Below are 16,309 nucleotides of genomic sequence, written 5' to 3'. Positions count from 1 at the left end.
CTGCGTCCGTGATCAAACCAGCTGACCAACAACCATCATCCCTTTCCCTTTCCACATTAATACCACAATTTCCCCAAACCGCATGGATGACACATTCCCATAGCAGCGACTCTACAACCGGCGACCTGATCTTCACTCCCTCTGCCACCGACTCGCCCTTCGATCCTCCTCAACGGAACCCCAAACCCAACCCGGGTCCGCCCAGTCCCTTACGTCTGTCCTCTTTACCTTCCACCATCAAGGACGAGTTCCGACCTGCGAGACAAGAGGACCGTGTACATTTTGACCTGGATGCACCTGCTCAGGATCCCTTCTCAGACGACGAAGCAGCCGACGATAATATGTCAGGGTCAGGGCGGCCTTCCATGCATCGGCCTGCACCAGGTGCCCATGCCTCCGAGCCCTTGCTAGGAGAAGACAAACGATCGTTCAGTCGAGGAAGACCAGAAAGCCCCGGCGTCTCGGGATCGAACCGGCCAGCCTTCACCGCACGCAGAAGCACCTTTCGGTCGAGGTCGCCCTCCTACGCACAACCGCCTGATCTCGTGCGCCGGAAGTACATCTACGCCTCCTTCTTCCTCATCCTGTCCCTCATCTCCTTCGTCGTCCAGACCGAGACCGCCGTCTACATCCAGCACGAGCTGAAATGGAACAAGGCATACTGCATGATGTACCTGACCCACGGCTCCTGGGTCTTCCTGTGGCCCGTCCAATTCCTGATCATCCGCCTCCAGAAACGTAAACTGTCCTGGGAGGCCTTCTGGCGACGACACAAGTACATCCTGAGATCCACCGCCCAGATGGTCGTCTCGCAAGACCTGTACCTCTCGCCCGCCACTACCGCCCGCTCCCCATGGCCTTACATGATCAAAGCCACCGCTTTCATCACCACCTTCCTCACCATGGCCGGCGGCTCGTGGTACGTCGCCGTCAATCTGACGTCCCCTTCCGACCTGACCGCAATCTACAACTGTTCCGCCTTCTTCGCCTACGTCTTCTCCATCATGCTACTGAACGACAAACTGCGCTTCGACAAGGCCCTCTCCGTCGCGCTGGCCATCATCGGCGTCCTGGTTGTCGCGTACGGTGACAAAGACGACTCCACGCCCGGGCCCGGGCCCTCCAACCCCGGCGCTGAGAAGGGTTTCGGCACCAAACTCATCGGCAACCTGGTAATCGGCGTCGGCTCCGTCGCATACGGCTTCTACGAGGTCCTGTACAAGCGCTTCGCCTGCCCGCCTGAAGGCTGCTCGCCGGGCCGCGGTATGATCTTCGCCAATACCTTCGGCAGCATGATCGGCCTGTTCACCCTGACCGTCCTGTGGATCCCGCTGCCAATCCTACATATCACGGGCCTGGAAGTCTTCGAGCTCCCTTCACGGAAAGCTGCTGGCCTACTTGCGGTCTCGACGCTGTCAAACGCCGTCTTCTCCGGCTCCTTTCTGGTCCTGATGTCGCTGACGTCCCCGGTGCTCAGCTCCGTCGCAGCCCTGCTGACCATCTTCCTCGTCGGCATCACCGACTGGCTGATCACGGGGAAGCCCATCAGCCTACCCGCCATGGTCGGCTGCGCCCTCATCGTTGTCGCCTTCGTCATGCTCAGCTATGCCACCTACCGCGAGATGAAGGAGGACCAGCTGAAACGCGAGGACAACGAGGACAAGGTCTTCGACGATGACGAAGAGGATGACCTTGAGGGCCCGGACCGCAGCAGCAACGATGGCTACCGTCCCAGTGGCAGCAGGACTGCTCTACGAGGGAACCGCCGTGGCGACCATGATGACGATGATGACGATGATGGCAGTGTGGATGAGCTGGGCCGGACCAGACGCGGGCGCAGGGACAGCTAAGATTCAGCTTTTGGCTTAGATTGATTTGATGTACCATTGGGCTGTTCTACGTACCCAGGGCGGTTTAGACTTGTTCCTTGATGTCGGTTACTTTCTTCTTTTGAGATTTCACGAAATCGAACGGACGGCCGGCGGCGACGAGAAAAGGAACGCCTGTATGAGAAAGATATAGAGAGGGGGGTAGAACAGGACATGGGACGGAGCCCACCGGCCTCAGTCAACTTCCCTATGCACGCCACTCCCTGCTTAGGTGAGAGCTGAGATTTGGCACCCGGCAGACGAACGACCCAAAGACGTTTTGATTTCTGTTACATTGCTATACAGGCTGGTTGAGGGGTACAGGACGCACGTATCGTATCCGTGCATTTTTGACGGCGTTGCAAACAAAGGGCGGCGGGATGGGAACTTTCCATCGCATATATTTATTTCCCGCCGTCAGGGCCGGGATAAGCCTTGGCTGGACTAACTAGAGATAGCAACACCTACAGGAATTGTGGAAATGCAATGATCTTATTAGACCCTCCATATTCTCAAGACTGGGAAGCTTCTCATATGACGATCATTAGGCTTGTGCGCCTCTGGTACTTCATGGACACCATCCAACGACCATCGCTATGCAATCGCGGCCGAAATGCCCACTTGAAACGTCAAATCACGTAAAAAACAGTCGCTTCTGCTTCCTCTGCCCATCACCGGGTGCAGGATCCTTCCGTTTGATTCCATTCTCGCTCCTCCGCTTGGCAGAAACGCTAGACCCAACCTCTGGAGACGCTCGGCCCGATTCTACGGAACTCGCTTTGCTCAAGGAAGGCTTGGGGGGTGCAGCAGTTGTGTCGACTTCTGCTTGAGCAACCGCCTCCTTTATCGTTTGACGGGATAGACACAAATCAATATGATCGTTAAAGTCCTTATCGTTCGCAGGCTGAGGGACCTGACAGATGGGACAGTCCCATATTTGGCCTTCCTGGACACTTACCGTCACCTTTTGCGCATTGGGGAGACGACCATGTTTCGCTGGCGAGTTGGGCTCACTGCCATACTTATAGCGGCCGAACGGTTCATGCCAGTCGGCACCAGACGGCGTAGAATCTTCCTGCTCCGCCTGCGGTTCTTGTTCTTGACTTAGACGGTGCAATTCTTCCATTTCGTCTTGTCGTTCCTGGCGTGCTGCTTCTTCAAACTCTGAGTCCGGCCAAACTTCCCACTCTCCATCCTCTGATGTGAATTTTCCAGTGGACGAGGCATTGGTTACCCTTCGTCGAAAGAAATCTGGTTTATCCTTCTTAGTGCTCACAAGATGAGTACAGCGAAGGCCCATCAATCGAAGTCGAAAATCAGGCATTTCTTTCTCGAGCTTGACGAGCATCGGAAGACTATAATTGTAGAGATCGTTTGCCATATGGACGGCTTTCGGAGGAGCAACTTGTCTCGTGAACACTTCATATGTATGGAGCTTGATCTTGAGTACCAGGGTGCGGCCCTTGACTTGGACGCGAGCCATATCTTTTTCGAGCTCCTCTGCAGTGTGGCGAAGTTTTTCTCGAAGTTCCTGTTTACTGCTGATGTCACGAAATGTACTTTCAGTACCAACACTCTTTCGCTCATACTCCTCTGCAGGTTGAACACTTGTACGGCCCAAACCAAGATAAGTCTGCATCAAGAACTGAAAGGCCTTTTCTCCAAAGAGCCGGTTTAAGTAGGCTCGATGAATGTAAATGTCTCCACATGTTTTGACGCCAATTGCATCGAGCTCTCGCTCGAAGACACGGCCTACACCATTGACCTTGCGAGTAGATAGACCGGACATGAAAGCCATGACAGCAGCGCGGTCATTGGGGACTCGGAACTGGCCATTCGGTTTGTTCTTGTTGGAGCAGATCTTAGCGATCTTAGCATTTGGGGCTATACCAGCGGAAATGGTAATTTTGCATTTTTCATGAACTTCATTTCTCAGTTGCTGGATGGCAGCTTCAGGATCAAGGTGATGGTTCTCACAGTACTCAGTTATGTTCAGATAGGCCTCATCGATACTAGAACTCTCGAAGCGAGGATCATATTCAGCAAAGATGGCTCGGACCTCTTTTGCTTTGGCCGTATATTTGTCAAAGTTCAATGGTAGACAGATCAGCTCTGGACATAACTTCTTTGCAACAAAGCCAGCCATAGCACTACGACAACCATACTTGCGGGCCTCGTAATTGCATGTGGTTAACACGCCGATACCCACAGCCATCGGCTTTGTCTTTAACTCTGGTCGGTCGATTTCCTCGACGGCAGCATAGAAAGCATCACAATCAATGTGAACCACATACTGCGACAAGTCTCTTGACAGCTCGAGTGAAGCAATGTAATCATCGGCACGACGTAACTCGGATTTGAGGTCAAGCTTCTCCAACTGCGCCTTTAATTCCAAGATTCGATCAATTTTGACAGTCAAGTTCTGGTCTCTGACTTCCTCATTGTTGAAGAACTTGGAACCTTTCGAGGCTTCATAGATGATCTCTGAGACCTTCTTCTGATCAACAGCATCCTGGCCAGCCTTTGTCAAGGAGGGGCCAAGGAGAGAATGTTTGAGGGAGTGGTGTTGAGAGGCGGCGGGATCTTCGTTGAGGTAATCGATTTGATCAACGGTGAGGTTATCTGCATCATCTAGAACCATTTCGGTTGTAAAGTGGCGGTCCGCATTCTGTATCCGATTCGTGTGAGGACGCGGTTTACAGACTGCAATCTGCAGCTTGTGGTCGAGGGGTGGTTCGTGTCAGGATTCAGGCAGGTGCAATGGACTAACGTAAGGCTGCAAGACGCGGTTGCCAGAAAAGACGAGGCGTGGCTAAGACGCGGGGAAGGAAGGCGCGTGTGTGGCTTGAATCAATTAAGCGCACCTGCCACCCTTCTGCCTGCTCCGACTCCGTACTACATCATCGCGCTCGTTAACCAAACCAAGCGACACTAAACCCAGTTGGGCCTACGCAGCCATCCCGGAGGGATCTCCAAAGCAGACCACTGTCAACATCCAGGACTCCATGACCTGCCTTCACGACGCCAACGCTTGTCACCAATGACTTGACCATGCTTCAACACCGCTCCGAATCCCCTCACTGTCGCTGTTATGCGCGAGCGGCAACCTCAACAATCTCTTCCTCCTCGCTCGACACGGCCCCCCTTCCCGACCATGCCCTCCGATAAACAAACCAAAACATCCAATGCTTCAAAACCTCTCACCCCCGCTCTTTCTTCCAACTTTCGCGCTGGAAGGCCGGCAGTGGCCCCTAGACTAGCTGGCTCTTCTTCCACCAGTACCAATACCAATACCACCACCAGTGGCCCGGCTTCGGCGACATCTTCTCCTGCGTTGAACCCCCGTAAAGAGCCCTTCGTCAGATCCAGATCTCCTGGCAAGACCGAGGGTCAGACTACTCCCCTCAGTCACAATGTCACCCCTAGATCTGGCGCGAGGAAGTCGAGGATTGGTACCGAGTCTCCTTCTACACCAGCTCCTATGAGGCTGCCCACCACCACCGTTCCAAAGAGATCTCCAGTCGACGATGGTCCACGGCCATCCGCCGTTCGATCACCCGGGCTGGGTATAATAAATCCCCGGCTCAATATGAGTACAACAGCCCTACCAAACCCGGCTACTTCTTCTCCATCAGCTGTCACTTTCCACAGAAGAGTATCCGCAGCAAAGAGCATGATTGAAGCAACCAAGGAGTCCACTAAATTCTTTCATGCCAATGAGGTGAAATCTCCAATCAATTCTCCAATCGCTGATGATGGGTCTCGACTGCCGCCCACCCGAGGTCAATTCTTTGTTGGTTCTCCACCGTTGCCCGTTATGCCTGCCGCCCAACCATCGATCATGCCAAAGGGAGACGAAGACAAGGATACCAAATTTTTCCGAGCCAACGATGTTCCCCAGCAGAGTGCTCTCAAGCGCATTCCACAACTCCCTTTACCAACAGAACAATCGAACGATGGTCTTACAAGTCAGACCCTACATCTTCAACAAACTGCAAGTAATCAAACGTGGCGAGCTACGCCCCCTTCTTCGCCCAACAAATCACAAAGGCCTTTCCTACCACAACCTGTATCTCCGCGAAAATATGTTCCACTCAATAAGGAGCCTACACCCCCACACAAAACACGATCTAGCATGGAAGGCCCCAAAATCACCAACAACAATGCTGGATTTACTTACTCCAACAATCTACCTGGGCACAGAAAGTCTACCAGTGCTGGTTCAATGACAGCAATGGCTGAGAACTGGACTGGTGATTCAAGAGTTCCACTTCCTCTTCCTCTAGAGCCACGATCGGCTCCATCAGGCTCCCCCTATATGGTGGGAAGCAATATGCTTTCCCCCGAAACGCTGAGCCCTAGGTCCCTCAGTCTCGCGTCATCAAACACCGTTCCTACCTCCATCACCAGTGACACCGATTTGCCAGATGTTTCCAAACCGCCTGCTTTGTTGACAAATCTTCCCGATGCTCCCATTGAGTTGATCACTTCTCCATCTCATTCTCATGTGGACGATGCTGCAAATGCTCGAAGAGAGCGCAAAGTTCTTGACCTTGAGATTTCGAATTCTTCCTTACTGGCCATTAACAAGACCCTGGAACGGGAACTCCGAAAACAAAGTGCCGAGCTGAGACGTTTTCGGCGATTGTCCAGGTCCGGGAGATTGTCCATGGTGCCCACTGCAAGGAGTGTTTCTGGCCAGTCAAACTTCAGCCTGGGCACAGTTACTGAATATGATGGCGATGACCAAGTTTCCTCCGAGAACGAGGAAGATAGCGAGCTTGATGAGCTTGACGATGAAGATGACTCCCTAATATCCAATGATTCGGGGTCTTTGGTCAGCCAATCTGCTCGTTCACGGCAACGTGCTAGGGACGAGAAGCGACTGATGCTTGACCTGTCGAAGCACCAACAGCTTCTTATTGATTCACAGAAATTGAGCCAGAGCATAAAAAGATGCCTGACGTGTACAGAGGAATTGATCAGGGATGGAAACAAAGCTTTAGACTATAGAGTTGGGATCGGCGATGTCAAACTCGGTGGCAGGGTGTTGAATGATGAGGAGCTCGATGAGCGAGGATTTCATACCGGTGATGATGAAATCCAAGCAAGGCAAGGACTCTTGAGCCCCACTCTTGCCAAAAATGAAGTGAGCGAGGTACAAACCTGGGCTTTTAGCAATTCGATCGGTCAGGATGGTGGATTTCCTGCTCTCGAACAGATGACGGAATTGTTAAAAGATGCCGAAATGGTGCTGAGCCATCAACCGGGCATACCGATGCAATCAGTCGCACAACCAGATAGTGAACATTGAGGGAACCAAGTAACGGAGGAGCTAGAGATTGATTTGGACATGACGACTTAATGATTGGCCGACTATACCGCATACTACATGCACAGATCCGAGGCATGCCTTGAATTATTTTCATTTGTCGAGATTGATACGGATCTTAGGAGAGAAAGAGAGCACAGGGGAGTACTTCATCGGAGTTTTTCTGGAGAACGGAAATCACCACTTTTGCTGGCTGGCTGATTCAGCTACTGTACAATGATACCCGCACTGGCGACAATTGCTTGTTTATTTTGTTTTGGGGGAGGGACAGGGAAGAAGAAGAGAGCGAGAGCCGGCAGAGGACAAGATTCAAAGAATGTGGGACAGAGGAGAAAGAAAACCCCAAGAGAAAAGACACATATGTATCTCGTACAACCGAATCAGTGGCAGAAATACCTTGGAACATGGAAAGAATAATTCTCGACCCTTAACCAATTCCAATCAAATCAGTGAACATCGTGGGGTGCACGTGTCATCTGTTCACCCTGTAAGTATCTATCTAGCGGTGCCTGCCTAGTTATACATAAGCAGGTTGGATCACGCTTGATCGTCAGATCAGGAGCTTCGTCATGTTGCGCCAGCCCTCCAGGGCTTAGAAGAACGAAGCACAAGCCAAGTCACAGAGAAAGGGAAGCAAGGAAGAAGCACGCCGGGTCATAGAAAGAGAATCTGTGTTGAACTTGTTCTTTCTGAACTAGAGATTGGGGGTATTAACGCGAGAAGGAATTGTGGTTGCGATCGGGTTCCAAGGTTCCAAACAGCTTCCAATCGGTAAGAGGGGTGGCTTCCTTTCGCTATTCTAACCAACAAACACTCGTGGACGCATGAATGCATGCATGCGTGAACGCATACCTGCCTCTCGCTCTGTTGGCCCACTCCTTGCTTCTATGAAACTCCGAGATTTATATGATCAGTGGGAGTAGAGTGGACGTTTCGGGCGTTGCGGAATCGAGATGGAGTGAAAAGGGAGATTCAGCCTACAGATCGTGAGATGTCCGAACCAAGTGCTTGGCCTTTCTTCAACACGGCCTTTTTGAGAACAGGGCCCCTCCCCTTCCTGAATGGATAAGAGAAGTGCTCTTTTCTGGAAGATGGTGGGGTCGTGAAAAAGCGAAGTCATTTTGACCAGGCGGCCGTCCACAAGCTTGAGTCAATCGTTCAGTCATCAGTCAGATGAGCGCCGCAGGGGAAAGAACACCACCAGGATGAGGGACGTTTTGGTCTACTATCGCGGCCGTGGACCTCCTATGTAGCCGACGAACGGGATGCTTCAGCTGATTCTTTGTCTTTGTGTCCAAAGTGGTGACGATGGGGCGGAGCCTCAGGTTCTTTCTCCTTCTCCTTTTCTTTCTTCTTCTCCTGTTTCTTCATTGACTCGGCCATCAATTGCTCAAAGGCCATGAAGTCGCCTTCTTCATCAGGGTCGCGTTCAGCCTGTTGTGGGGGAGTCTCAGTCAGCAGGTTGCAACATTGATGGGGGACTATAAAGGGTTCATAGGCTTACCTTTTGATATATCGTTCCTATGAGGACCAGAGCATGTGCACGCTCGATGCGTTTCTCCAGCCTGACGTTCTTATCGTTCAGTACCTTCTCGCAGACTTCGCGCAGGATACCCTGAATCTCGAACCTCGAGCCACGCCATGCTGCAGCGAGGATCTTGCCGGTCACTTTTCGCTCGTACTCGGCTTTCTTCTCGTCAGTCCAGTCTGCACCACCTTTCTCTTCTAGCTTCGCCATTTCCTCCATGGTGAGCTGCGCATCTATCGCAGTAGATATGGTGTTCCAGGTATCTTTAGCAAGAGTGCCCTTGTCCTTTAAGCGGGAGAAGAAGCCTGAGATGCCTAGGAATTTCTGGGACTTCAGGAAGGAGGTAGCTTTCTGAAGATACGTTTGACCGACGGCATGTAGGATTTCAATACCAAAGGATTCCATCTTCAAATTTTCCACTTCCAGTCTCGTCTTTTCCTGGAATGCATTGGTGACTTCGGGACCTTTTTCGGTCTCGGTCCATACACTTATGCGATCGACCAGTTTCTTTGCTAAAGTATCCACTCTCTCTTCGCGCTGTTTTCGTCGTTCGCGCTCATAAGCTTCGAGCTTCTCGCGTTGTTCTTTTGTGAGCCCGCCTTTCTTTTTCTTCTTTTGTAGGTCTTTTTCCTCTGGACTCAGTCCAGCAGCGTCCATTCGGGCGTCTTCCTCAGACCGATCCATGATAGCTTGCTGGCCCATGTATCGTCTTTGCGGTGTGCTGGTTCCAGATACTCCAGCAGATGACGTGGCGGGAGCATCTTCGCCTGCAACATAGGGAGGCGGTGGAGGAGCAGAAGTGCTTGCTGTTGATGTGGCGCTTGCTCTGGCTTCCTGTTCCTTCTCGCTCAGTCCAGCACTGAGACCGGCTGCAGTGGCGGCGGTGGCCTCTTGTTCCTTGGCATCGTGGACATTCAATTTCTCTTCGGCGGATTTCGCAAGTTCCTCTTCTTCCATTTGTTCCATTGTGATGTCCATGGTATGTGTCAGATCCTTCAGGAGAGAAAGTTCACCAATAATGTCGACGAAGGCATCCCCACCAAAGATCATGGAGAAGAACTCGGCGGGATCTTCGAAGCCTTCCCTCGGCATAGCCTTTTCTTTGCCATATTTGTCATAGGCTGCTCGAGTATCTCTATTAGATAAGACTTGATAGGCTTCGCCAACAGCTTGGAAACGTTCGTGGGCAGTTTCATCACCCGGGTTTTTATCGGGATGGGTAGTTATGGCGAGCTTTCGGTACGCTTTCTTGATTTCCAATTCTGTCGCATCTGGCTTGACGTCCAGTGCGTCATAGTAAGAACTGTCAACAACCATGTCTACTACGTCTGCGCTGGTATCCGGTCCCAAGGATTGTTCCGTTCGAAGCAGAGATGGATGTAGACTCTCGATTCGTTGGAGAAGGTTGGGCTGGTGCGTGAGGGAAAGCGGCTAAATAGAGGGAGAAAGGGATATAAAGAGGATACAGGACAAACGAAATGTTGTGCTGAATAGTGACTGATATGGCGGAGTGATAAGATTTCAGGTGAGTAGAGGAGACTTGAGCAAAATGCCGCGTGTGCCCGGGCCCAAAGACACTTGGACTACAGGTATTAAGAGACCATGTGAAGTCATAGCAGGCGCAGGCCGCAGCCTTAGGAAAACTGTCTCAGCCACATTGCGAATTACAGAGGCTGCGAAGTGTGGCACACTGGCCCCTTTCACGTGCAAGAGGCGGCGGCGTTCGGATACTCACGTGACTCAGCCACAAAGTGGGATATGCTCCGCCATAATGTCAACTATCGATCAATCCATTCCCCAGCTCCATCGTACCATTCGGCTTCCCGTTTCTCCACACGAACTGGCTCGTACTTCGTGTTCTCATCCCAACTAGAAGCAATCCTCTAGACCAAGCAGAGTGCGGTGCCGGTGGTGTTTCCAAGATTCCAAAATCCAAAGTCCACCTCCTTTCCTGCTTGAATTTTTTTTATCGCTCTCTGGTCTCGAGTCGCCGTTTGCCCTCCAGTTTCAAGCAAAGCCAACCCGGGCTCTGTGCGTTTCCCCTAATAATAAAATACGGACAGGGCAGGATGCCAAAAACTTCAGAGATTCTGTACTATTTGGTGCATGTGCAGGAACTGCGCTCCATAATCCAATGGTGAGAATCGCCAAGCTGTGCTGTCCTGCATGTCCCATGTGCTCACGTGTCGCAGGAAAGTCTGGCACAATGCTGTGCATGAGCGCGACGAAACCAAAGAGTCCGAGACGACCAAAGAATGCTTCAAGTACCTAGACCTGACCAGTCGAAGTTTCTCGGCTGTCATCCAGGAACTCCACCCGGAATTGCTGCTCCCTGTTTGTGTTTTCTATCTGTGCCTACGTGGCTTGGATACAATCGAAGATGATACGTCCATTCCTGCAAAGACGAAAGAACCCTTACTTCGAAAGTTCCACGAAGCCCTCAAGGTTGAAGGATGGCATTTCGATGGGAATCGACCTGAAGAGAAGGATCGAGAACTGTTGGTCAATTTCGGGTGTGTCACGGCAGAATTTAGCAAGATGAAGCCTGCATATCAGGAGATCATAACCGACATCACTCAAAAGATGGGGAATGGTATGGCGGACTATTGCTTAAATGCCGAGTTCAACGAGAAGGGAGTGAACACAGTAGAGGACTACGATCTCTACTGCTGGTATGTTGCGGGGATTGTTGGAGAAGGTCTGACCCGAATGTTTGTGGAAAGCAAGTTTGGCAACCCAGCTCTGCTGGAAAGGAACCACCTACATCGTTCTATGGGACTATTCTTACAAAAAGTGAACATCACTCGAGATGTGAAGGAGGATTTCGATGACCAACGGCGATTCTGGCCAAGAGAAATCTGGTCGAAACACGTTGACAACTTTGAGGACCTCTTCAAGCCGGAGTACAAGGAACAAGCACTGAACTGCAACTCCGAGATGATTTTGAATGCATTGGACCATGCTGATGAGTGTTTGTTCTATCTGGCCGGGCTGCGTGAACAGAGCGTGTTCAATTTCTGTGCGATCCCGCAAACGATGGCTATTGCCACACTGGATTTGTGTTTCCGGAATTACGCTATGTTTCAAAGAAACGTCAAAATCACCAAAGGGCAGGCTTGTGGGATTATGATTGAATCAACGCAGAATCTTCAACTTGTTACAGAAGTATTTACACGGCATATCCGATCAATCCGAAAGAAGAACCGACCGCAAGACCCCAACTATTTGAAGATTAGCATTGCATGTGGAAAGGTGGAGCAATTCATCGAGTCTATTTTCCCGACGCAGAAGCCGGAAGAGGCTGCAGCCATCGCGGCCGCAGAAGGCCGGCCGACACCGGTTGTAAGGGAGAAGACGGCGGAGGAACAGGCAGCGGAGAGAAAGGAGATGTACATCTTGGTGGCGGTAGTGTTAGGATTTTTGCTGATGGTTGCTGGCACTATGGTAAGTACTGTGTCGTTCGTCTGTTGCGAACCAAAGCTGACATTACAGGTTGCTGTTGCGTGGGCCATGGGAGCACGCTTCGATCTTGCATTTGTCGAAGTGAAGCAGACGTGGGATCAACTCTGGGGTGGCAACCTGACAGCGGGAGCAGGAAGCAAGCCACTGGGCTCGAACTTGAGCAGTCACGAGGAATTGTGATCATATCGAAAACGAAGCGGCCGGAATAATGAGGAATTCGAAATGAGACCGTACATTAATTGATACAGTACATAATCCCTCCAAGAATTTGGTGTTCCAGACCCGCCAGGAAAAGAATCGAGACGATGGAGAGTATGTGATGAAAATATTCCCTATTTATGGGACATTGAGCTTGAAATGGAGCTTTTGTAAGCAGCTCATCACCGATAGCACGGATGTCAAATTGCAACTCAGTCTCTATCATTGACTGTTGTTGTGCCGAAGATGTGCTGATATTGACGGGAATCCGCGACTTGAATATTGACAATTGGCAGGCCCGAGATCATTTCTTGAGGTGTCTTGTTACCTTTTGAGCCGACACATCCAGGTGTATGGTAACCCTAGTCCCCACGTCGATGGTGTTTGACCTGGCGCTTCGTTCGGCTTTTCCAGGGACATGATTCTGCCGGGAGCGCTCCCAGACCCACCTTGACTGCCAAATTGGTTCTCTAGGTCCATTTTTGGCGCTCCGTTTGTTATCGCTTACCGAGTCACGCATACTAGGTACGAGTATGAACCTGTCTATATACCTCTATAATTGTTATCTGTGGTGCCCAGAATAGTGCGGGCATCGAAGTCACCATAACAGGCAACCAGCCAAGCTTCAATGGTCCGGACTCCATCGCAAGCAGGGCCCTCAAGTGGCAAGGCGATGGTAAGCTGGCAATGAGCCTCCCGGGTTATGCGCTATTGAAAGTAGTGTGTACTGTAGGTGGAATGGTGGCTGACGGGCGGTGAGAGTGAGAGTGAGACGTGAGGTCTTGGTATCCGGCCATGGCAGTCCTTTTCGTCCAGCCGGACGAGAGGCCCTCGTCACGCTGCAGAAACAAATGGCGGGGGTCTACTAGATACTTACATTTAGGTAGGTGCACGGAGGCCGACCGGGGGTTGAAAGTCTCCTGTATGTTAATCTGGGAGGTCAGGATGCCTCGCAAATAGTTTCCCGCTTTACAATCAGGATGAGTTCAAGTCAGCAGAAATTGAATTACCAAGAATGAGAAGATTCTGATAGACTGACCTCTTGGATGGAAGGAGGGATAATGGGGAGGAGGCTACGTCATGTGGAAATGATTGAGCCACCAGCGTGGTTGCCACGCGTTGTGACCGTCGATCGAGATTGAAAAGGCCAATCGACGAGTTACGCGGCCTGTAACTTTCTGGTTCTTTCCTGGTGTTTTGGGGTTTCTGGTCGCTTCATTGACGTCAATCAACGGTCATTCAGTCCAATTACGCCCTGGTCATGATAGTATTACCTCGTAGTGGTTGGGATGGTACTGGTAGGAGTGGCCTGTGGCCTGTGGCACGCCCCTGGGTGCCCCTCTATCCATAGCCAGATTTGGCTCATAGAACCGGTGCCTGAAGGTGTGTCCCGAACATCCGTACGGAGTGGCACCGGTGGGGAGGATGCCTTGTTAGTTGTACTCTGTATGTCCCTCGTTTCTCTCGTTCGTCTTCTCCCTTACCACCGTGCTTTGACACCCGTTGTCTTACCCCCTTGTCCTTTTTGTCTCCTCCACTCGTACAAGAAGGCTCTTGTTCAAGATCCAGAGAATCAAGCATTGGAACCTTCGGCAGCGCGCCAGTCGCCGTGCCGGTTGGGCCTTGCCCTCAACTGCTTGTAGTCCCTTCGACGTCTATTCTTTTCTTCGTCGCAGAAAATGGCCACATGACCCGGGTTCGTGTGTTGGTGTTTCTTCTATTTCTCCTCCTCCTCTCGTTACCCTCGTCCGCGTTGCTCTCCCCAATTGTGTAGAGTTCACATTTTTTTGACTTTTGCCTTTCCAATCCTTCCCATCCACTCCTGGAGTCCTGGTATACAACCCCTACCCTTACCCTTCCCTGGATTCTAATTGCGTTCTTTTTGGGCATAGCTGCCGCCCGATGACTTTGGCTCTCGAATATCGATGCACATTCCCATCAACTTGTCTGTGCGGACGACCGAGTAACTCGCACCATTCCCATATCCACTCTAGTCCAAACGTCAACTAACATCTTCTGAGATCGAGACTGCGCCGGCAGTGAACCACGCACTGCTTTACCGCCTCCTCGGATGTACGACTGGCTTTGGTGATTTTAGTTGCGCCCTCGTCCCTCCAGCCTCCAGCTTGCTGCCCTGAACTTGAACAGAAGAACCTCCCTCTCCCATTCCCACTCCACCCCAGCTTATCCTTATTACCTGTTACTGCTGTTGTCTCTCCAACTCAACCTACTTATCGTTGTTGCACATTTTCCTGTCTGCAGCGCTACACCATGTCTGCATTCTGTATTCCGTTATAGCTGATCTGTTCCTCCAATCGAACACAGACCTGCTTTTCGAGATTATCAAGCAACCAATAATCACCCCGCCTGGTAACCGGTCACATCCCTTTTCCGCGCCCGAGAAGTGTATATCTCTGTCCCGTCGCCGCCTTTCTGCACCCAACCCTTCCCATTACCGCTTTAGTCGGGCAACATGGCGGAACAGGCTCTAGGTTTAGGCTTGAGCGCTGTTCCCGTTGTTCTTAAACATGGCGACAAAGTCTGGGACCCTGTCCAGCACCGATATCGAAAAATGCGTGGGAAGATCCCCGGAGACGATCGCGACCTCCACGATCACCGCGCAATGGAAGAAAAAGGACTTGTGCTGCGACGTCGCCGCGATGTGAACTCGGACGAGGAAATTGTTGAGGTCGTCAGGCACAAAGGTGAAGTCCTTCATAGGCGCCCACACCGCCACGATCGAAGAGCCAGTTCAATGGACAATCGAGCCATTGCAGCCGGTGCCGCCGGAGCTGGAGCTGGCGCCTTAATCTCAACTCGCGACCGCCGGAGCGATGACTACTACGATTCTGAAGGCTCCGTACCTCCACGATCTCGTATACGAGCAAAGTCGAGCTCTGGCAGATCTCGCCGTCGCCGCGGCTCTTCCAGCAGCTCATCCTCCTCTTCCTCATCCCTTGACTCTTCCACCGAAGAAGAGAAGAAGTGCAAAAAGCTTGCCCGCAAGAAGTGGATCACCGCTGCATTGGCCAGTGTTGCTACCATCCATGCTGCATCCAAAATTTATTCGTCCATCGAAAATCATGACAAGCGTATTGAAAACGTCAGGAAAGGCACCCTGTCACCCGAAGAAGCCCATAAACAGCAACGGTCGGCACGATGGCAGGATGCTGCGGCCATCGGTATTGCTGCGCTCGGCATCAAGGGCGCTGTAAGCGAGTGGAATGAAGTCTCGGAGGAGCATAGCCACCACAAAGAAATGCTGCAAGCACGCGAAGAACACCACAAGAAACGAGTAGAGCGAGAGCGTCGACGCCGAGCTAAAGAAAACGGCGGCTATTACAAGGGACGAGATGGCAATTGGTATTATGACGGACCTCAACCACAAGGCAGCGAGAGCTATCGTAGTGGCAGTGTGAGAGGCCAGTACGATGACCGAAAGATGATTGAAGATTCGAGCCGAGAACGAAAGATGATTGAGTATGACGACGATCGAGGTGACAGGAATAAACGTGCGGTGAGTCGTGGTCGTTACGTTGACTATTGAGCTTTTGCATTGATTTTTTTTTGGTTGGGTGAAGACCTCGACTGTTTCCAAGGCCCCGAGAGAACGAAAACTGGAGAAACCCCGAGATACATTCCTCAATTTTGGGGGTGATGTGGTAGAGGCTCTCATGAAGGGATGATTCCCTTGCGAAGCCCTGGATAGAGTGAAGTATTTCTGATATATATTATGAAAGATGCATTGATGTTTTGGATCTTGTATGACTTCCTAAACTTGGACCAAGAGTTGGATGGGCAGCCATGAATGAATGACAAGCTAGAGAAGCAAGCCAAAGGCGCGAAGAGTTGCAAAAGTCATGATTTTGTTATGAATAATGAAGAAATGATGATGACCGAGTATCTGTCTAAGCGAGATAC

At 51.3% G+C, this 16,309-nt stretch overlaps 6 protein-coding genes across 6 annotated transcripts; 4 read left to right on the top strand and 2 right to left on the bottom strand.

Moving 5' to 3' along the window:
* Positions 1–86: 86 nt before the first annotated feature.
* A1O9_00185 (uncharacterized protein) lies at positions 87–1,850 on the top strand (the record flags this gene model as incomplete). The annotated part of the gene is made up of 1 exon (XM_013409349.1): positions 87–1,850. One exon carries the CDS (start codon positions 87–89, stop codon positions 1,848–1,850), a length of 1,764 nt encoding a protein of 587 aa, XP_013264803.1.
* Positions 1,851–2,502: 652 nt separating this feature from the next.
* A1O9_00184 (DNA polymerase kappa subunit) lies at positions 2,503–4,509 on the bottom strand (the record flags this gene model as incomplete). Its single annotated transcript, XM_013409348.1, has 1 exon — positions 2,503–4,509. The coding sequence occupies one exon, from the start codon at positions 4,507–4,509 to the stop codon at positions 2,503–2,505; it is 2,007 nt and encodes a 668-aa protein (XP_013264802.1).
* Positions 4,510–5,022: 513 nt separating this feature from the next.
* A1O9_00183 (uncharacterized protein) lies at positions 5,023–7,182 on the top strand (the record flags this gene model as incomplete). The annotated part of the gene is made up of 1 exon (XM_013409347.1): positions 5,023–7,182. One exon carries the CDS (start codon positions 5,023–5,025, stop codon positions 7,180–7,182), a length of 2,160 nt encoding a protein of 719 aa, XP_013264801.1.
* Positions 7,183–8,445: 1,263 nt separating this feature from the next.
* Positions 8,446–10,045, bottom strand: A1O9_00182 (uncharacterized protein; the record flags this gene model as incomplete). The annotated part of the gene is made up of 3 exons (XM_013409346.1): positions 8,446–8,634; positions 8,705–9,534; positions 9,595–10,045. 3 exons carry the CDS (start codon positions 10,043–10,045, stop codon positions 8,446–8,448), a joined length of 1,470 nt encoding a protein of 489 aa, XP_013264800.1.
* Positions 10,046–10,797: 752 nt separating this feature from the next.
* A1O9_00181 (farnesyl-diphosphate farnesyltransferase) lies at positions 10,798–12,370 on the top strand (the record flags this gene model as incomplete). Its single annotated transcript, XM_013409345.1, has 3 exons — positions 10,798–10,865; positions 10,921–12,172; positions 12,221–12,370. 3 exons carry the CDS (start codon positions 10,798–10,800, stop codon positions 12,368–12,370), a joined length of 1,470 nt encoding a protein of 489 aa, XP_013264799.1.
* Positions 12,371–14,861: 2,491 nt separating this feature from the next.
* A1O9_00180 (uncharacterized protein) lies at positions 14,862–15,935 on the top strand (the record flags this gene model as incomplete). Its single annotated transcript, XM_013409344.1, has 1 exon — positions 14,862–15,935. The coding sequence occupies one exon, from the start codon at positions 14,862–14,864 to the stop codon at positions 15,933–15,935; it is 1,074 nt and encodes a 357-aa protein (XP_013264798.1).
* Between the last annotated feature and the right edge of the window lie 374 nt (positions 15,936–16,309).

This window comes from Exophiala aquamarina (genome assembly GCF_000709125.1).
Source record: "Exophiala aquamarina CBS 119918 chromosome Unknown aczIA-supercont1.1, whole genome shotgun sequence".
NCBI classification, from domain to species: domain Eukaryota; kingdom Fungi; phylum Ascomycota; class Eurotiomycetes; order Chaetothyriales; family Herpotrichiellaceae; genus Exophiala; species Exophiala aquamarina.
This window is presented reverse-complemented; position numbering and strand designations above follow the sequence as displayed.